Here is a 22,573-nt window from a genome sequence, read left to right on the forward strand (position 1 = left end):
TTTTACTGACCTCGGAAGGATGGAAGGCTGAGTCATCCTTGAGCCAGCTATTTGAACCCGGCTTCCGCCAGGATCAAACTCAGGTTGTGATCAGAGCTTAGGCTGCAGCACTGCAGCTTACCACTCACGTAGCCCGATTAAATAAAGGAAGATTACCATAAGGGGCGGTACATGAAAGTTGTACATTTAAGGAAGCTGTCATGAATGGCAGAGAACACAGGCCATTTTCACTGCAAGCCGATCTGCATCACCCAGACATCTGAAAGCTTCTTATCATGGTTGGGGCATTCTTCCTCATTCTTCTGGGGACATGGTGCACAGGTGACCACAGAGGAAATAAACCCTGGTGTCAGTCAATTCAAAAGAGAGCCTAACTATATACACTTAACTGTCTTATTCTTTCCCCAGCATCCAGTTCTCAGCCTGTGCTGAGTCAGGAATCATCTATGTCAGCTTCTCCTGGACAGACAGTGAAACTCTCCTGTTCTATGAGTAGTGGCTATCCAGTGCAGAGCTACGGGCAATCCTGGTACCAACAGAAACCTGGCAGCTCTCCAAAATTCCTTGTCTATTATTATAGCAGCCCAGGCACAGGTTCTGGAGACCTCAGTCGCTTCTCGTCTTCCAAGGACAGCTCCCGAAATACATGGTATTTAACCATCAGCAATGTCCAGGCAGGAGACGAGGCTGATTATTACTGTGCTGTGTGGTATCACCCCAGTAGCATGTTCCACAGTGACGCAAGCCTAAGAGGAACTGAGACAGAAACATACTGCAATCATCACCTTCTTCGTTCAGCATTGTATTTACTTTTGCTCTGGCTGAAGAAAGAGCACCCCATTCCTATAAGTTTGGTTTTTGTTCTTCAGAGTCCTAGCACCGGCATAACACAATTGCTGGAATTATGCTTTCATGCACATCTGATTCCAGACCAGGTCCCGTAGAATCTCCCTTGACAAACTTAACTAGTCAAGGAGGTACAATGCGGATAGTGGTTAGAGTGTAAGACTAGGATCTGGGTCGTCTGTCACCAAAGACTTGGACAAACATGATGGTCACTAAGTGAACTTCAGCCAATCAATCCACACTGCTGAAAATTGTAATAATTTACTGGTCAGGAAAATCCAGGAGGCAAATGATTGCAATAGCTAGAGCTGTATGGATCCTGCCTCCCTCAGTCTAACCTACCTAACAGGGCTGTTGTGAGGATAAAAAGGAAGAGGGAAAAATCATAGTGATACCGTGAGGCCCTTGGAGGATGGACAGGATTAAAATTCCATAGATAAACAGATACAGGCAAACGGATAGTCTTTGATATCAGTAGCCTAGAAGGAAACCACTGTGGTATCCTCCGTCACTATTGTAGGTATGTTGCATACATTTGAGCTTTGCACAGAAATATCACAGACTAGTTACAATTTTAGACCAACTCTTCCCAAATTTTCACTGCACGTAGATATATCTGTCAATTGACAACAGTTCATGCATCTGATGGACGAAGCTCTAGTTCATGATTCTTTATGTAATAATAACAACGTTCGATTTATATACTGCCCTTCAGGACAACATAATGCCCACTCAGAGTGGTTTACAAAGTATGTTGTTATTATCCCCACAACAATCACCCTGTGATGGGTGGGTGGGACTGAGAGAGCTCTAGAAGAGCTATAACTGACCCAAGGTCACCCAGCTGGCTTCAAGTGGAGGCGTGGGGAATCAAACCCAGTTCTCCAGATTAGAGTCCTGCCACTCTTAACCACTGCACCTGTTAGTCTTCCTGTGGCCATTAAACAATTTTTAACCACTTGGGGGAGCTCTCAGTCCATGCTGTAGACTGAACACATGAGGGAGAAAGGAACAGTCCATATTCTGAAACAACTGAATCTCTGCAAAAATCAATATGGGGATGCAGCCATTCTTCCTAGTACCACTCTTGTCCTTATTGAATCCCACCTAACATTATTCACTGCCTGACCATTGGGCAGTTTCCAAGGCCTGACGGACAACTCCAATGATCACAGTCCTCCCTTTTTTATGGATAGTGACATTGCCCCCCCCAGCAGGATTGGGCCTGCCCACCCCTCCACCATGTTTTTGCATGTCCACCACAACCATTGGTGACTTCACCTTTTCCTCCTCTCCTTCTTGGCCAGAAGGCAGGCAAGAGTAGCTCTGTTCTTGCAGGGCAGATGGGACTCTTCAGTTGCAGAAGAGGGACAATCCATACCTTCAGGATCACCTCCTGTCCGCTTCTGCATCCATCACACTCCCAGACCAACTGCACAGGAGTGTTGCCTGGAGAGGAGGGGAATGAGCGAATCTGAGCCTTTGCTGAGTCACTTTGTGTGCCCCCCCCCCAGCTTTTCCAACGTCTTGAGGAAATTAAAATTCATCAATATCCCAAGTTTCTCTCCCATTCCTGCATATTAGAAAGAACTCTACTAACATTTGAAAATACTTAAGAATGGATGTAGTTGGAGATGGATTTGAGTTAGTAAAGTTCTGACTGCACATCCGTACAAAGAAGGCTAGACTGACCCACTCCTTACATTGAAAAATCTGAAATCCTGTGCTGTCCCCAGCAACATCCTGAAAAATATCACAGATAATGATAAGCTTTTCCAATTGGATCATGCTGATACTATGAATGGATCCTCAGAGGCTGTTTGGAAATGCCATTGACATTGGATCTCTTGGGGAGGATGCAGTCTAGAAGACTATGTAAAGAAGAACTTAAATGAGAAGAACTTCTGTTCTGAGGCATCTGGTTTTCAGCTCACATCTTTCAGACAAAGAATCAAAATGATCCTTGAGTCCCTTGAGATATCTGCCTGATCTAGACTTCTTGATTGTGTCCAAAATATCCTAGACTCATAGCTGTGATTACCTGTGAACATATCACAAACATAGTACTGTCTCAGAAGATTCCAGTATCTTGTTTCAAACTTTTACAATTATTGTATGCTTCTCCTACCCTTACTCCAAGGAGCTCAAGGTGGCTTATACCATTCTCCTCTCCTGCACTGTATTCTCACAACATCTGATGCAAATTAAACTGAGAAAATGTGACTTATAAAAGGTATACAGGTGATAAAAGTGCATAAATTCAGAGAGCTGGAATTGAAATTCTACACGAAGTGGTATAGAACTCCAGCTATATTAGCTAATATGTTCCCAAGACTAAGCTCAAACTGTTGGCACTGCAGAAACGGGAAAGGATGGTACTCCCATATGTGGTGGGAGAAGGTAAAAGAGCAACTTTATACGTTTTTTGCAATAAGACCAAAGATAGACCTAGAATTGATGTTAGGTAGTACTTTAGGTCATAAAGATATTAGAAAAGAAGGACAGGACTTATTTAAATCATTGATGCTAGCTGGTAAAGCAGTAATAGCATTTGGTTGGAAAGACAAAACTAAGTGGACGGAACTAAACTGGCAGGATTATTTATTTGAGTACATTCAATCAGACATTATAGCCATAATTAATCAGGATGAGTCATAGGAATTCAGAATAGGAAAGATTAAGGAAAAATGGCATTTATATTTAAAATGGGTCATGGAGGGTCAACAATGGGACGTTCGGTGGAAGCTCCTAAGCTTGTGCCCCTGGCTAAAAAGGATGAGTAGCTAAAGGGAGGGGGGGAGGGATAAGGGTATGGAAATACAGATGAATAACTTGAATGGGAAATAGTCATCCAAAATACACTAAAACTCTCAACCCTCCCCGGCTATAGGATACAATATCTTCGGCGATGAATTAAGCAAGGAGGAAGAAGAAGGAGAATCAAGGAGGAATAGAAGAAGGAGAGGACTCAGAGACTAACTCCTCTTATCCGAATGTGAAGAAACAAGATAAATAGAAGAATGACTCTTACAAGGGATTTCTGCCGAAGATATAGAAACTGTATATGAACTTATGGAGAGGGGTGGGAGGGCAATGGGTATATATGTACGGGAATAAGGATGTTTTGAAGGAAATGCAAAAAAATATATACAATAAAAAAGAGAGAAAATGTGACGGGTCCAAAGTCACCCAGTGTTCTTTATGGCTTGTGTGTGGTTATATGAATCTGGGTCTCCCTGGTCCTCAGTCGGTACTTTAACCATTACACAACATTGGTATTTATTACTTATCTACTCACAAAGCTAGACACTCTAGTTTTATTCTATAGATAGGACTTGACAGATATTTAAAGGAGGGCCAGAGACAGGGGGTCAGCTTTGGAAAGGAAATGATTTGAATGTGAGGGTGGACCCAAAGTTCTAGGAGTTTTAAGAGAAGGTAGGAAGCGTAGATGCAGTTCACCCTTTTGCCTAAGGAAGCAAAGCTCTGTTGATTTTCCCATCATGTTTTGGATCTCTCTCCTCCTCACGTTCCTCTCTCTCTCCTCCTCACGTTCCTCACTCACTGGACAGGTATTGCAAAGGAAAACATCTGTCGGCATAGTTTCTCCAGAGATGGCAGATTGTTTATCCTGAGGTATTTTCTTCTCTTTGCAGGTTCCTTGGCCCAGTATGTGCTGACTCAACCACCATCGGTGTCTGTGTCTCCAGGACAAAACGCCCAAATCACTTGTTCAGGGGACAACATTGGGGGCAAGTATGTGCAGTGGTACCAGCAGAAACCTAGCAATGCCCCGGTACTCATTATATATAAAGATAGTGAGAGGCCCATGGGGATTCCAGACCGATTCTCTGGCTCCAACTCTGGCAACACAGCCCAGTTAACCATCACTAGGGCGCAAGCAGAAGATGAAGCAGACTATTACTGCCAGGTATATGATAGCAGCACAGATCAGTCTCACAGTGGTACAGAGAGAGGATGAAGTGAGACAAAAACTTCCTGCCAGCACTTCTCATGTTCTGTCAGCATGAGAATTGTATCTGAAGAGGAGAAAGTTGAAAGGATGGTGGAAAGAAGGTCATCATTTTAAAAAGCAATTCTGGACTATGAGTCATTTTCTTGTGTTCTTTTTAAAGTTATTTCAGAGTCAATACTCTGTAAGGGAAGAGATGAAGGAAGGCTTTGAACCTGTGCTATCTAGAATGCATAGCTGGAAGTAGCTTCATCCAAAAGCTTTTAAGTGGTGATGGATATGAGGGACAATGATTGATTTAAATAAAACATGATATCAGTTCATTTTAACTGATTTTTATTAAAATGATTGGTTTTAATGTACTTGCATTTTGTACTCTATGTCCATATTCTGTCTTGAGTCATTTTTTGTAAGAAAGATATAGTAGAAATCTCCCCCTCCCTCTGCAAAAGAAACATAACCCACACATGTCCTAGATAAATGACATGGCAGTGTTTTTTGTTCATCATTCCAAATAGATATTTATCATTTCTAAAACAACAGCTAGTCTGTATTCAGTTTTTCTTGTGAGACATGGACCTCTTATTAACAGTATGCAGATTCTGATTGATTCTTCTGTTTTAGGGATTTATTTATTTACTAATGATATTACTATGTTGCCTCTTCAGAATCCTGCTGAAGGTGGCTTATGATGAAAAACAACACAGTATAAAAACAAGCCATTAAAAACCAGCCACTGGACATAAGCAACATAAAAACTGTTATATGACATAAGCAGACTATTAAAAAACTGATCCGATAAAACCATTGCACATGGCAATTACTCTGTTACCCATGAACATGTTCCAAGAGTGAAGCATGGCACATGTACTAGGTCTCTGATGGATTCTTGATTGCACGGTAGATATCTGAATTAGACATGGGCATGAACAAAAAAAAATAATGAACCTGTGGTTCGTGGTTTGGTGCTGCTGCCAAACCCAAACTCATGAACCGTGACGTACATTTCCCGCTGACGAACATGTTCAGGGTTCATGGGGGTCAGAATGGCCCCCGTTGGACTTAAAGAGCCTATATTCACAGGGAGTGTTTAGCAGGCTCTCCTCCAGCCAACAGCCAAGTTTGGTCAAGATTGCAATAGGGATCTTGGAGTTATACCCTCTCCAATCTGAGGCCCCCAGGAAACTCCCACTAGATACAATTAGAGCCACCAGTTGACGTTGGCCCAGTGTACAAGGGGTGTACTCGAAGGCGGGACACCTGCCCTCTAGGGGGTGGGGGGTATGGCCACTCGCTGGTGCCCACTGAGCTTGGCCCCAGAGCCTGGCAGCAGCCCTGGCACCAGAGGAGATAGATCCCTATCCCCAAAATCCCAGCTCAATTATACTCTGTCTCTCTCCCCAAAGGCTAGCAAGTAGCAAGCAACAGCTCTGTCACACTCCACTGCTCGCTGAAAGTGAAAGCCAGCCTGGGAGCCCAGTGCTTTTTATAAGCAGAGGTCCCATAAAGCAACACAGGAGGTCTGTGGTTGGCCGTCAGAACTGCTTATCAGGGTTTGAAAGGGATGAGATTGGATTGCCCATGGCTACAGAACACCCCCTCCCCCTCCATCTCCCCAGGTGTCTTCTCCCATATAACCAGTTGTAACCAATTTGCAGCTCCATGGTTGGAAGGAAGACCAGCTGATCAAGGTAAGCTGGGCTTCAGTTCGGGTTACCAGGGTGACAGAAGGAGTGCAGACAGAGTTCAGGCATTCCCCCGGCTCCGTTTCCAAGGGAATTGATTGATGGTGCCTGACTGTCTAGCTTCACGAACCGTGGATGAATGCAACGAACTGGGCTTCTTACGAACACTGGTTCATTGACCAAGGACCCTCACGAACTGCCGGATTGTGAACAGACAATCAGGTGGTTCATGGGTTTTTTGCGTTCGTAATGCGGTTCATGCCCATGTCTAATCTGAATCAAGCTGAGTATGGGACCTCTGGAAATAGATGCCTGGTTTGAAAAGCACTGAGGGCATCAATTTCCAAGAATGATATCCCACTCGGATGCATGGGAACAATGTTTCCTCTAAGCTTTGCAGTGTTGTGAGCTAAAAATCTACTTTGTGAGCGGAAACAACTTTCATTAGTTTTGAGTGCACCTCCTTTTTTAAAAAAAATTACAATCAAATTGTTTTGATTACAATCAAAACAATTTAATAATAAAAGCCATTAGGTGAAAGGGCCACAAAAATCAGAGTATACTTCTATATAAAAATGGATATGTCATGATGATTACAAAGGGATAGTTGTATTAGTCTGTTGCTACAAAATAAAGCAGACACACAATGGCACCTTAAAGACTAGCACATTTATGTCAAGCTGAGCTTTTGTGAGTCAATGCTTACTTCTTCAGCCTCCTTCTGCACCAAGGCCAAGTTAAATGACGCCTTCACCATGGTGGCAGCTGAGGCACTACCTCCTCTCCTCTGCTCTCTGGGGCTGAGGGGATCCTAGCGATTTCAGGCTGCATGGGTCAGGCCAGACCCGATCACTCAGCTCTGCTCTGTTCCCCAGCTAGTGGCTGGAGGCGCTCTCTGGCACCACCCTGGGGGCCAAACCAGCCACAGCCAGGAAGGGAGGAGGTTCCATCCCTGTTCCATCCCTATAGGGCCCACCTGCAGATGCTGGCTGACTGGGAGGGCGGGGCCGCCTGAGGGTTAGTATCTGTGAGCTACAGCTGAAAAACTGTGAGCGGAGGAGTCCGAATCTGTGAGTGATTGCTCACGTGCTCACATTAGCGGGAACACTGCATGGGAAAACACTAAAAACCTGGATAAAATGATAACCTCCTTCCTCCAAACCCATGGTCTAAGGGCCAAGCTACAAGTGACGAATGACACTTGAACGGCAAGTGTAATTCTCCCTGTTCACTTGCCCTCCACTCAATCCATTTGCTGTTCAAGTGTCATTCGTCACTTGTAGCTTGGCCCTAAGTTACTTATTGAATATCATGGGGCGTAATTTTATAATGGAATTTTGCACATAACAGAAAAGGAAAACTTTATATTAGAGATGAAGAGTCTGTCTTACACATTTATGTGAGGGAACCCTTCAGATAGATTAAAAAGCAGCATAGTGGCTGAAACTGTTGGAAGTTCAGAATTTTGCACTGTTGGCCTGCATTTATTCCATTAAAAAAGAGATTGGTTTCCACTAGACACCACTTCTTTCCTTGCTACCATGCCCTCTGTAAATGAAAAAAATCTACTTTATCACATGTATAAAACAATATTTAAATATTAAATATGAATATACCTTTAATACCTGAAATATTAATACTGACCTATCTTTCTTATGTGGTGAGTCAATTCCACGACATCATTTTGCATTTAGTTACAGTAGCTCAAATCTTTTTGCTAGGTATTATAAAAAAGAGGTAGCTCCAGATATAAAAGAATGGTTTGTTAAAGTTAAAGAAACTTTTATTATGATCAGGTTAACATTTTTGCAGAGGAAAGGATTCAATACATGTTGAACAAATCTGGCAATTTTGTACATCTAGCATAGAAAGGAGTTTATAGATTATGATTATTTCATTGATTTGTTAAGCTTGTTGAAATGTGTTACAGTTTTTAAAAAAACAGCAGGGGCGCTCTTCACTTATACTGTGAATTTTCTACCATGGTTGTTTGCTGATTTATTTAAACATTTTACCCCAACTTTCTTTGTGGTTCAAGGCAGCTTTCAACAGTAGATTAAGAACATTCACCATTAAAATAATATGTACAGTTAAAATAATTACGCACACCCCTTTAAAAGATCCCTGCCATTCAACCCCCTGTGAAGGCTCTGGCAAACAGACAGGCCTGGCAGTACCTCCTGGAGTTCTCCAAGGTGGGAGTTCCTCACACTTCCTCAGGGAGCCCATTCCACAGAGCAGAGGCCATCAGGGAAAAGGCCTGAGCTCTGTTAGATGGGCCTCCCTAAGTGGTGGGATTGCCATGAGGTAGCAGTCTGCGGACAGTAATTGGTGCACAGGGATGTATGGAAGGAGACAGTCCCTCACATGTGTTGGTCCCTCCCAGGTTGTGAAGGTAGGGCTGCCAGCTTCAGGTTGAGAAATTCCTGGAAGTTTGGGGGAGTGGAGTCTAGGGAGGGCAGGAAGACAAAGCCAGAGAGATAAGATGTTGCAGCAGCTCCTATGGACTGCTCTGCCTCCATTTTGTTTGCTGAACTTGCAATATTTTCCTTCCGTCTTTAAAGTCCCCCCTGATTCCTTTTGATGAAAAGTTTTGATGAACTTTTTGTGTGGTTCTGCCACAGACAGAGAGGAAGTGAACTTGCTCGGTTTTTAGAGCAGCTGTTAAAATGGCCCGATGGAGCAAAATGATTGGTTTTCCATCTGTAAGGATGATCTCTATGAGCACCTGGACCAATGACTGATGCAAAGATTAGCATAAGAGGAGGTGCATACAATTTGTGTAGTTAAGGAAGTTGCTATAAAGGGTAGATAATGTAGGACAGTATCAGTACAACAGAATCTGTATCTCAGAAGTCTGAAATCTTCCCATCATGCTGTGGTTCTCCCTCATCATCCTTTTGGGGACATGGTGCACAGGTGAGCCCAGAAGGAAATGCTCCTATACAGCCAATTATTTTAACCAACTGCACATATTAATGGTGTTATTCTTTCCCAGGTTCTAGTTCTGAGCCTGTGCTGACCCAGCAACCTTCTGTCTCAGCATCCCCTGGACAGATAACGAAACTTTCCTGCTCTCTGAGCAGTGGACAAGTGACATCCTATCACCAGTCCTGGTACCAGCAGAAAGCTGGCAGCCCTCCAAAATTCCTAGTCTATTACTGGAGCAGCCCAAACACAGGCTCTGGAGACCTCAGTCGGTTCTCATCTTCCAAGGAGAGCTCCCAAAATACATGGTATTTAACCATCAGCAATGTCCAGGCAGGAGACGAGGCTAATTATTACTGTGGTGTGTGGTATGGCAGCAGCAGCGTGTTCCACAGTGATACAGTCCTAAGAGGAACTGAGAGAAAAACACTCAGAGATCAAATTCCTCTCCTACTTTAAACCTCCTGTTTACATTTTCTCTGCTGCAAAACCAGAAGGATAACTGGCTTTGTCTTACGTCTCTTGGTCATCATATGCAGGAGTCTCCATGTCAACACACAACATCAACATTGCTGGTATTTTGGCTTGGGTTCATTTGACTTCAGATCAGCTGCCACCCAGCAGTGCCTGTTGGTTCTCCTGTTCAGATTCCCCTTTTCATATTTTGTCATGAACAGGGCTTTTTTTCAGGGGGAATGGACTTCTGGCCCCTCTTGAAAATACTCGGCAACAGTGCTTGAAAATAATATGATTTCCAAGAATCCCGTGTGTTTCTTCCTCATTTCTCTCTTGAGAGTTCCACCACCTCTTTTCCCAGAAAAAAATCCCTGGTCATGAACTGTTTGTATGTAGATCAGTACATGATTATTGGATGGGGATATCTAGGATGAAGGAGGGAAAGGAAGAAACGGTTACTAGCGATATGCAAAGTTTTCTTAGAATTCAAATTTAACCATCAGGAAAAAATTGTGTTTAGGATATATTGGCTGCTCTTTTATGAAGGGATTAGGTACAGTGTCTAATTGGTGGCACTGTAACTTACAAGACATATTTCTTAAACATATGCTTTGGACATGTCATTATTTGGCCCTTTTCAAGGAAGTCATTATTACTCATACTAATTTTGTTTTAGAATGCTCATTTATTTTTGTAGATGGTTATGTACTTTTAACCCGTTTGCCTGTCCCCTTGAGCCTCACAGATGGTCAACAAAAATGGACTCTCCGTGCCCTTAACAGCTGCTAAAATACTTATACTATAGCACTGGAAAGACAAACACCCACTTCCCATAATTGACTGAATCGAGGACATTAACAACAATTGAACATACTGCATATAGACAGCAATTGCATATGGACTTATTTTATAGAAGGCTATGTATAGATTTGCCACCATTGTTTTTGTTTTGCTTTACATGAATAAATAAAAATTAAAGTTAAAAAATTATTTTAAAGAGAATTCAAATTTAAGCATGAAAATGGGGGTTTCAAGGAATGATGAGCTAACTAGAGATGTCTTTGCCCTTACTAGTTAGCTTCTCTGTTCAGCTGGTGCTTGGACTCTATTTTTTTTTTAAGTGAAGAAGTGCTCATAGCTCATTTTTATTGCAGTTGTTGCTGTTTCTGTTAGTTATTTGTCATTAGTATTAGATAGTAGCAATGTCCATGACCTTTCACAGGATTTCATCAAGAAGAAATCATTCCTCCCAATCACTTTACATTCAAAAATTTGGCACTGGGGAATCCCAATAAAGTAAAGCAAAGGAAAGAAGATACATGGATAGAAAAAGATAATGGTAGTCAATAGAGAGGTAGAAAAGTGCTGCTCTCATATTCTTAAGTGCTCTTCATATTCTTTGGCATGGGGACTAAAGAGTAAAGTTAAATCTCTGGCAGAAAAGATGATTTTTGAGGAGGGATCTGGATAAGAAGGCACCCATCCTCCATCCACTTTAACAGAAGGCCTTAAATTTATCGTAGAGGAGACAAAAATGGAATGGTATATTCTATTTTTCCAGATCTCACAACATAATGTAATGTTAACTTTCATTGAGAACAAAAAAAGCCTTAAAGTACTAACAAAGGACAGGCCCTTTCCCACTCATTACCAGATGGGGTATGGACAGCAAACGGGTGCCAACAGGTCTGGAGAAACATATCCTTTCCCTTGAATAGAGGCTAATAGACAGTTGAAGCTTTTCATGACACGAATAACATCACCTGGTGAATTACGTCCTATTATTTAATTAAAGAGACAGGGCATATTGTATCCAGGTCTCTGGGCCACCCTAATTATACCAATTGACTCAGGGTATAGTGAAGGAAATATAAGACACAGGCAGATTCACACACACAAAATGTAGCTAAGGCAGCTAAGACATACCCTCTCTGCAATTCTACTGGGGCTTCCTATATCAAAAGTGTGAGTTCTTCTATATCAAAAGCAAGAACTCTTCCATGAAGAAAGTGGCAGGGGGGTGTTGAGAATTGGTGGCAATTGAGTGTCTTTCATTTATTTTCATATATAGATAACAGGCTGGGAGGAAGGGGACAGAAGCAATTTTAACATGATATCAGTACTTTGGGGGTTAACTATTTCAAGTTATGCTGCATAATCTACAGGCAATCCTTGCTTATAATAATACTAGCAACAAAGCCCATTGTGTTTAACAATACAACAGGCTCTAGCTGGGCATTGTGAGGGCATGCGGCCCTGCACCAGCCTGATTTGGCCTCAAACAGGTGAAAATCAGACTGGTACAGAGCACAGGAGCACTCCAGGGCCCCAGCAGCATTCCTGTGCCTTATACCGGCCTGATATGGCTTGCCTTTTATATAGTAGGATATTTGTAGTCCACCTTTCTCACTGGGACTCAAGGCAGATTACACAGTGTGGGTCAATACAGTCAATATCAAAGACCATTTCAATAAAACGTAACGCATGTATCACATGCAGGTTTGGGCAGATTTAAAAACCCTGTAGGGATCCATGAAAGAGCTGAAGAAATGCTGAAACACAGCACAACTGATTCTATGTTAAACAATACAGGAACTACCCAGTACAATCATACTGAATAGCAATAGTAGTGGACTTTAATGCCCCTCAATTTTTAATGAGTTTTATGGCCCTTTACCCAGGGTCCCTCTGCAAGACTCCATGCAAGTCTCAAGCTCTGGCTGCTCCAGAGTTGGGGAGGGAAGCAGCCCCTTCGGCCTGGCCCTTCTGCAGCTGAGCTGTCATTGGATCCCAGTATGGGGATGTACTAAAATGAATGACACTGGAGGCTTGAAGACCCAGTGGAGATAATGGGGGCAACAAATGTCAAATTACTTGCACAGGTTCCATTGAAACACATTACAGCACAATAAAAGTTACAAAGAAAATGTGGAATGGATTTCCCATTAAGGTCTCTGGTGGCAGATAGCCTATTCTGGGACTGGAATGACAGCCCCCAGAGTGGAATGACAGCCCCTGGGAGTAGCAGAAGCATTTTTTGACTGGAATAACAGACCCCAGCTTGTAATGTATTTCAATGGAGTCCATGCAAGTAAATTGGCATTTCTGGCTCCCATTCTCTCCAACAGACCTTCAAGCCTCTCTCATTATTTCAATGGGCAATTCTGTCACTCCTTTTAGTACATTTCCCACCCACCCCCATCCCCAGTTTGTGTAGTTCAAGGGGGGCTTTGGAGAAAAGAGCAGGAACTGGGCTACATCTATAAGATGACCGGAACCCTGCTGAGTGCAAGTAAGGGAGGGAAGCGTCGCCTTGTAGGTTTTCCAACCTTCAGGTGGTGGCTGGAGATCTCCCAGAATTACAGTGGATCTCCAGGCCATGGAGAGCCATTTCCCCAGAGAAAATTGCTATTTTATAAGGCAGACTGTGGAATTATACTCAGCTGAGGTCCCTCTTCTCCCCAAACCCAACCGTCTCCAGGCACCCCCCCCCCCTAAATCTCCAGGAATTTTCCAACCTGCAGCTGGCAAGCCAGCGGCCTGCTGGAGCACCTGCAGGGTGCGGTGAGCTCAGGGACCTGAAGGCTGCCTGCTTCTCATGCTGGGGCCCTGCCAGCACTCGCTGGGAGAAGGGTGTTCTGTGACTTGTCTCCGCCCCCAAGGCTACACTGCCTTCACAGGGGCACTGAGGAATCCTGGCCCTCACCTGGAATCAGGCCCAGTGCCAGCCCTGTTGCTTCTGGCCTGTCCTGGCCGCTTATTAAGGCGCGGCAACCTGAAGGGCTGGGAGGTCCCGGTTGGCCTTCTCGCTCGCAGGGGCAGCAATGCCGCTTGGAAGGCTTCTGAGGGGCCGTGCCGGAGGCTCCCTTTCAGCAGCTCCTTCTGGAAGCCCACTGATTGGGGTGCTCTGGCCACTAGGATCCCGGCTGCTGGAGAATGGCACAGGGAGCAGCCTCTGAGGAAGTTGTAATGGCGGCAGAAGGCAAGGCATGCTGCCAAGACATAGTTTTCATCCCCGCGCATGTGCGTGCACAGGAAAAAAATGTGCGTTGTCCGAAACATGCTTAGAGAATTATATAGTAGGATGTTCTCATTTGAAGGATGAAGTTGTACCACTTGGGGGAGCTCTTCACCTACAATGGACATTCAATAATATATAGCCAATAAAAAGGTTTAGACACTGCATATTTGGGGAGCTCTTTACCTTCTCTCTAGATTCTCTGGCATCACAATATGAATCATTGCACCAACAGCTGGCAAAATATACAACAGCCTTGACAGAAGATCATTTTGCATATTTGGAAGGTAACAACAGGATGCACGCATATTTGGGATGAATGACCTCACAATTTCCTATGACTGCATTGCTTTCCCTAGGAATCAGCTAGGGATGCACAATCTGTTCTTTTGAAAAATTCCTTTTGATTTTGGATGTTATCATCACGATACTTTTCATTTCACGCTTTTGGATTTAGGTGTTCCTAATTTGTTTGGGAATGCCACCCAAATTCAGCCTCACAGACATTGTTCTACAATATTATGCATGCCACTGGTTAACCCTAATGAAGAGGCTCAGAAAAAAATCATTAAAAACTGTGTTCTAAACCTTTACTTTGTGCACTTCAAAGACATGGGTGGGGCAGGTTGGTAGGGAGGGTGTACTTTTTTTAAAAGAAGTGATTTGAATGTGGGGTGGGACCACAAGATTGACAAGGTTTAAGAGACAGTCGGGGGGGGGGGGGTTGAATCAGAAATCTCTGTGCCTCTGGAAGCAGAGCTCATCAAGATTTGCAATCATGCTTTGGACTTTCTTCCTCTTCCTTACATTTTGTTCTGGTATTATAAGGAGTGCTTTCTTTTCTGAGTTATTTTTTTAAAAGATGTTTATTACCTTTTGAGTTCATTTTTTCTTCTTTTTCCAGGTTCCTTGGCCCAGTATGTGCTGACTCAACCACCATCCGTGTCTGTGGCTCTGGAACAAAACGTCCAAATCACTTGTTCAGGGGACAACATTGGGGGCAAGAGTGTGCACTGGTACCAGCAGAAATCTGGCAAAGCCCCTGTCCTCACTATATATAGAGATAGCAACAGGCCCTCGGGGATCTCAGAACGATTCTCTGGCTCCAACTCTGGCAACACAGCCAGGCTAAGCATCTCCAGGGCCCAAGCAGAGGATGAGGCCGATTATTTCTGCCAGGTGTGGGACGGAAGCACAGATCAGCGACACAGTGATACAGACAGACGGGGAAGTGAGACAAAAACCTCTTGCTGCCCTGTTGTATGTTGTGGAGGTGCTTGTATGAAAATAATATAACAGCTACTAGCCTAGAAGTCTTTTCTATTTTTTGTCCAGTTTTAGTCATTCACCTGCTACTATTGCAGCATTACAGCGTGGTACAATGATGCAACAGGGAAGGAGCCCTGAGGAAGAGAATTTAGAGGGGGAAACCTTTCAAAACTCAAATTGGCTTCTGTGAAGCATGGGCACATGCCAGCTTCTGGGCACGATGATGCCACTTCTGGAAGTGGCACCATCACAACCTGTGGGTGCGCACCCATGCTTTGCACATGCATGAGAAAATTGCCTGTGGTAAGTGACAGGTCTCCCCATCCTTCCGGGAGGGTAAGAGGACCTGGCAACCCTTCAGCCACCATAAACCAGCTGACAGTTCTCAAGGAAACCTTCCTCTGAAAATATTGTGCAGACATAATTTTAATGAAACCATGACACAAGCGAGAGGGGGCTTCTTCCTCCCTTCTGTGCCGTTTCTCCACCTTGAAACAGAGCCAGAGGACATTATTTGACCCACTGGGTAGCTACTTGTGCACTGATGCTTGAGCCATATGGCACTTTTAGAGACAGGTCTGTACAGGGACCAGCAGCTGGCATATAGCTCTTCGTCCCCGTGGAGTACACGTGACAAATGTCATGTATAGTTTGGCTCTTAGAATGTGGAGGTCCAAATGATCCTGTGAGTGAATGTTTTCCTCCTTTCCCAGGGTGCACACATGGGGAAAGGTCTATTCGTTACTTGATAGCATGGAGAAGTCATCATGAGCAAGCTGCCCTGCTTGGAGGCAGGCATCGGGGCTGTAGAGTTTTCTGATCCCCTTATACTTTGTGAATCTGTGAACAAAAAGCAAAGAATTTGCCACTACATGTTTCACTAAAGCTACAAACACTGAAATGGTCCAACTAAAATTCTCTTACAGCATTCTATTCAAAACTGATAATACAGTTTGTATAATATACAAACGAACCAGTGGGAAAATATGTGGGTAAAGGGTCTCAAATTCACTTTGAGTTTCACAGTTAAAGAAAATTTTTACAAAATGACATATCGGTGGTGTATGTCTCCTGATAAATTAGCCAAAAAGAGTCGAAGTACATCAAATAAATGTTGGAAATGTGAGCAACGTGAAGGAACATTTTATTATCTTTGGTGCACTTGTCCTAAAGCAAAAAAAAATTGGTCATAAATTCATATAATAATACACAAAATTTTGAAGATCAATATACAACTTAATCCAGAAACCTTTTTGTTGGAACTAATGGACAAACAGTTGGAAAATAAACATGGCATCCTATGTGACAAAGGCGGCTAGGCTTTTATAGGCACAAAAATAGAAAAGTACAGTATTGCCTTCAATGGATGATTGATTTGTAGCAATGATAGAGTTAGTGGAGACAGCTAAACTTACAGCTCTGATCAGAGATAGATCCCTGCCTACCTTTACGGTTAATTGGAAACCCCTTATTGACTTTTTGAATGAGATGAGGAAAAATGAATTGATGATTTGTGGATTTGATTTCTTAGAAGATAAATTTGGGGAAAATAAATAGAAGGAAGGTAGTATTGAAAAGGTAAATTTTAGAGGTATTAAAACTATGAGTATAATGTGTGTAAAGATATGATAGGTGTAGAGGAAAATGGAAAATGAAATATGTATTATTTGTCTGTTTTTTTCTTTCCATTCTCTTTTTCTCTTTTTTTCTCCTTATTTCTATTATTTTTTCTTTAATTATTCTTTTCTCTGCCCTTTTTATTGGGCTTTTAATCTTATTAATAAGATTAAATAAAAATAAAAAGTATTATTTAAAAACTGATAATAGAGTCTATCAAAATAACTAAAAGCTACCCCTTGACCTCTTCTGCATGTTCTTAAATACTTGGGTGGGGCAAAGAAGATGAAGATGTGAAATGATTTGAATGGAGGGGATATTTGCATGTTGAAGGAATATTAGAAGGAAATAGGAGGGTTTGAACCCAAACACTTTTTGCTTCAGCAAGGAGAGTTCATCTAGTTTTTTTAAATATGCAGTGGGTGACTCTCCTCCTCACCTTCCTCATTCACTGCTCAGGTACAGCGAAGGAAAGTGTCACCACAGTTTGAAAGGAACAACTCTGATAATAATATCATTTTAATGGTAATGAGATACTTTCTTTTCTTTGCAGGTTCCTTTGCCCAGTATGTGCTGAGACAACCTCCGTCAGTCTCTGTGTCTCTGAAACAAGATGCTCAAATCACTTGTTCAGCAGATGGCATTGGGGACAAGCTTGTGAACTGGTACCAACAGAAACCCGGCATGGCCCCAGTCCTCATCATATATGCTGATGATCTCAGACCCTCAGGGATCTCAGACCGATTCTCTGGCTCCAACTCTGGGAACACAGCCAGGTTAACCATCACCAGGGACCAAGCAGAGGATGAAGCCGATTATTACTGCCAGGTGTGGGATGGCAGCACTGCTCAGTGACACAGACAGAGGAGGAAGTGAGACAAAAACCTCCCGCTATGAAAGACAAATGCTATTCCACTAGAGGTTGGTGTTGAGACTTGGCAGCTTCTCCCAACATTGATCCATGTATACCACAACTCCAAGTTCAGACAAAAGACAGTTTGAGAAGATGAGCCCAGGGATGTATCTGAGGAAGAGAATGCAAGTGTGATCCTGAATGCCACAACTCTGGTGGCCACGAGTGGGCATCCTGGACACCTTGAGAGGTCATCATGGGCATTGCCGTGGCTCCCTCTTCTGCTGGGAAGCCCCATTTCTTTAAAAAGGGAGGGGAAAGACTTAAACCGTTATAGGGATCACCTTTTCATTCCCCATACTTCTTTATGTGCCTCATGCAGCAATCATAGCTGCAAAAGGCATGCCAGTATTTATTTCCTGTAGTGAGGTTTTTTGACAAAGGCATTATATTTTAATTTTATTAATGTGTGTACATGTATTCCATTTATGCATACATACATATATTCCATGCATATTGTGTGCAGATATTCATCATGCTTGGGCTCCCAAATTTACACAGGTGCATAGAACGGTCAGAGAGTTCACCTGCGCCGTAGCTCCTTGGTCCAGCTGTTCTGCCCAGCAAAGCAAGGGGCTTCCTCCTCTGCAGATTCACTTCTTCTTGTCTTGGTTGGTTACTCATCTAATGAGCCAGAAAAGACCACCTCGATGTCTTCCATGTTTGCAGTCCAATCGTAAAATGATTTGCATTTATCATTGCTGAATCTGCATTCCAGGCCTATGCTATGCCTTCCCCTACTGATCAACATTTTTATTCATCTTGGTAACATATACATTTATCCCATTCTTCCTGAAAAATGTATTACTCAGTAATAATGTTTAATTTATCCACAATCATAATGTTCTAAATTTTTCTGTATCAAATCGTAATTGTATTTTGACACTTTTCTACATGAGAACGCGTGTTCAAATAGTGCCAGTGTTGAAAAAAACTGAAAGAGATTCCATGCCTTTACTTGTATAGACAGCTGGGGAAAGGGGGGTGCATCTATCATTAACAACATTTGGAAGAGCATGTGAGAAGCTTAAAAGCCTGCCCCTCTTATTCATTGCTCTAGTGCTAGAAATATTTTTTTGCTGAAACAGAGAGCAGTTCCTTGTATGAGGAATAACATTCCTAAGGATTTAATTCCCTGTCATCTCCAACCTCCACCCCACTAAAGTTACTGGGAGAGTTCTGTTTGCTACTGAAATGAAAGAACAGAATTAGGGGATGAAGAAGACTGAAAACTGCTCTGAAGCACCAAAGGCATACTTTGAATATGCAGGGCCAAAAGAAACATAACATAACTAATATCACACATCTCCTTCAGTCTGTAGACAGTAAAATGCCTACAGCAGAGAGTTAGACTTGGGCCCATAGATGAAGGGGGAAAAGGATCTAACCTTTCAAGCCCTTATGTTCAATTGAAACAGGGCTCCCATTTCTGTCAGAAGCAGTTTTAAAGGGAATGAAGTCATGCCAGGGTGTGGAAAAAAGAAACAGAAAGACAGAGACAATAACCGAGCCAAATGGATGGCTGGTTTGACTTGGTTTCACAAAATGTCCTGAAGGAAAGCAAGAGGCAGGCCTCTTATATGTCTACTAGCAACAAAACCCGATGTAGAAAAAATAAAATGGGCTCTAGAAAGCTGTTTTTTTTTAAAAAAAATAATAATTATGAAACATAACCAGTTGTCAGTGTTGAAAGACTTCTTTATATACAATGTTTTTGATTAAGATTTCGTCAGATTTGGGAATTAACTTGCCATGCTGTGGTCTATGGTTTCTGCTTTTCCCTCAGGGACCCTCAGGTTGGGTGCAGGGATGGTATTGCCTGCCTCCAGGTGGTGGCTGGTGATCTCCGGGAATTAGAACTGAGCTCCAGTTGACCGAGATCAGTTCCCCTGGAGAAAATGGTTCCTTCAAAGGGTGCACTCTGTGGAATTACACCCTACTGAGTTTCCTCCTAAACCCTGCCCTCCCAGTTTCAACTCTCAAAAATCTCCAGGAATTTCACAACCTGGAGCTGGCAACCCCACATGGGGAGTAGTGGTTAGGCTGTTGAATGACCCTGCACCCCCCTTCCCCCAGGATCCAGCCACCCACCGAATCTCCCAACCTCTCGCACCTGATGGATGGTTCTCTGGAGCTCCTGGGGCCTGTCTGGATCTTTCCCTGCCCCCTCCCTATGACAGAGAAGACAGTAGTGGAGTGTGGGAACTGTAAGACAATGCATACCCCCTGCCTGCCTTAGCAGCCCCCTGCTGGGCCACTAAGGCAGGGAAGTGCACCCACCCCTCCTGCAGCCTGGCAGGGGCCTGACAGGCAGGAAGGTGCTTCCCCACCACCAATCCCAGGCAGCAAAGGCAGGGAAGCGGGCCCACCCATCCTGCAGCCTGGCCAGGGCTTGACAGGCAGGACGGTGCTTTCCCATCACTGATCCCAGCGGCGAAGGCAGGAAAGCGCACCTGCCCGACCTGCAGACCAGCTGGCCCAATTCGAGCTGGTGGTTTGTGGGTGGGCCTTTCCCTTTTCCTGCCTATCAGAGTGGCAAAGGGAAGGGAGGTGGGCAGTCCTTTCCTCAGGCGTGCAAACTGCACCTGCGCTACATAAATCTGTGAGTCGTCTCTAACACGCTTAGGCTTTTATGTTATAGGATATAGATAACAGGCTGGGAGGAAGGGGACAGAAGCAATTTTAACATGTATCAGTATTTTGGGGATTGACTATTTCAAGTTCTGCTGCATAATCTACGGGCGATCCTTTCTTATAATAATGTGTTTTCATTTGAAGGATGAAGTTGTACCACTTGGGGGAGCTCTTCACCTACAGTGGAAATTCAATATACAGCCACTAAAAAGGTTTAATCCCTGCAAATTTGGAGACCTCTTTACCTCCTCTCTAGATTCTCTAGCATCACAATATGAATTGTTGCACGAACAGATGGCAAAGTATATAACAGCCTTGACAGAAGATCATTTTGCATATCTGGAAGGTAACATCAGGATACATGCATATTTGGGATGAATGACCTCACACTTTCCTATGTCTGCATTGCTTTCCCTGCGAAACAGCTAGGGATGCACAGATGGGTTCTTCTGAAAAATTCCTTTTGTTTTTGGATGTTATCGTCATGATGCTTTTCATTTCACTCTTTCGGATGCCGGCGTTCCTAATTTGTTTGGGAATGCCACCAAAATCAGCCTCACAGACATTGTTCTACAATCTTATGCATGCCATTGGTTAACCCTAATGCAGAGGCTCAGGGGAAAAAAATAATTAAAAACTGGGCTCTAAACCTTTACTTTGTGTACTTCATACTCATGGGTGGGGCAGGTTGTTAGGGAGGCTGTGCTTTTGAAAGGAAGTGATTTGAATGTGGGGTGGGGTCCCAAGATTGACAAGGTTTAAGAGCGAGTAGGAGGGTTTGAAAAAGAAATCTCTGTGCCTCTAGAAGTAGAGCTCATCAGGATTCACAATCATGCCTTGGACTTTCTTCCTCCTCTTCCTTACATTTTGTTCTGGTATTATAAGGAGTGCTTTCTTTTCTGAGTTATTTTTTTAAAAAGATGTTTATTACCTTTTGAGTTCATTTTTTCTTCTTTTTCCAGGTTCCTTGGCCCAGTATGTGCTGACTCAACCACCATCCGTGTCTGTGGCTCTGGAACAAAATGTCCAAATCACTTGTTCAGGGGACAACATTGGGGGCAAGCTTGTGCACTGGTACCAGCAGAAGCCTGGCAAAGCCCCTGTCCTCACTATACATGATGATAGCAACAGGCCCTCGGGGATCTCAGACCGATTCTCTGGCTCCAACTCTGGCAACACAGCCAGGCTAAGCATCGCCAGGGCCCAAGCAGAGGATGAGGCCGATTATTTCTGCCAGGTGTGGGACAGCAGCACTGCTCACAGTGATACAGACAGAAGGGGAAGTGAGACAAAAACCTCTTGCTGCCCTGTTGTATGTTGTGGAGGTGCTTGTATGAAAATAATATAACAGCTACTAGCCTAGAAGTCTTTTCTTTTTTTTTTAGACCAGTTTTAGTCATTCACCAGTTACCATATGCAGCATTATAGCACTGTATGAAGACGCAACAGGGAAGGAGCGCTGAGGAAGAGTTTAGGGGGGGAAACCTTTCAAAACTCAATTTGGCTCCTGTGAAGTAACCACAGTGCCCTAACCACTCTATCTTTTTAACTCTTCTGTTTGTCCCTCTCTAAAACTTGAGGGACAGCACTGGATCCTTCTCTTCCAACAGTTCCGCTATTTGAAGAGAAATGATTTGAATGAAGGGGATATTTGCATGTTGAAGTAATATTAGAAAGAAAGAGTAAGGTTTAACCCCAAACAGCTTTTGCTTCAGCAAGGAGAGTTCCTCTGGTCTTTCCGTTATGCAGTGGGCAACACTCCTTCTCACCTTCCTCACTCACTGCTCAGGTATAGCAAAGGAAAGTGTCACCACAGTTTGAAAGGAACAACTGTGATAATATCATATTAATGATAATTAGATGTTTTGTTTTCTTTGCAGGTTCCATTGCCCAGTATGTGCTGCAACAGCCGCCATCCGTGTCTGTGTCTCTGGAACAAGATGCTCAAATCACTTGTTCAGGAGATGGCATCGGGGGCAACAGTGTGCACTGGTATCAGCAGAAACCCAGCATGGCCCCAGTCCCCATTATATACGAAAACAGCAAGCGGCCAGAAGGGATCTCAGACCGATTCTCTGGCTCCACATCTGGCAACACAGCCACGTTAACCATCTCCAAGGCCCAAGTAGAGGACGAGGCTTATTATTGCTGCCAGGTGAGGAATGGCAACCCTGTTCTGCGACACAGTGATACAGACCAAGGAGGAAGTGAGACAAAAATCTCCTGCTATGAAA

The 22,573-nt window shown here is 43.5% G+C and overlaps 1 protein-coding gene across 1 annotated transcript in view; it reads left to right on the forward strand.

Moving 5' to 3' along the window:
• The window catches only part of LOC129341162 (immunoglobulin lambda-1 light chain-like), a 256,067-nt gene that overhangs the window by 20,951 nt on the left and 212,543 nt on the right, over nt 1-22,573 (forward strand). Inside the window, exon 2 of the mRNA XM_054996172.1 lies at nt 4,503-4,777. Coding sequence (XP_054852147.1) covers nt 4,503-4,777 — 275 coding nt within the window. The remainder of the gene's footprint in view (nt 1-4,502; nt 4,778-22,573) is intronic.

Source organism: Eublepharis macularius, chromosome 13 (genome assembly GCF_028583425.1).
Source record: "Eublepharis macularius isolate TG4126 chromosome 13, MPM_Emac_v1.0, whole genome shotgun sequence".
NCBI classification, from domain to species: domain Eukaryota; kingdom Metazoa; phylum Chordata; class Lepidosauria; order Squamata; family Eublepharidae; genus Eublepharis; species Eublepharis macularius.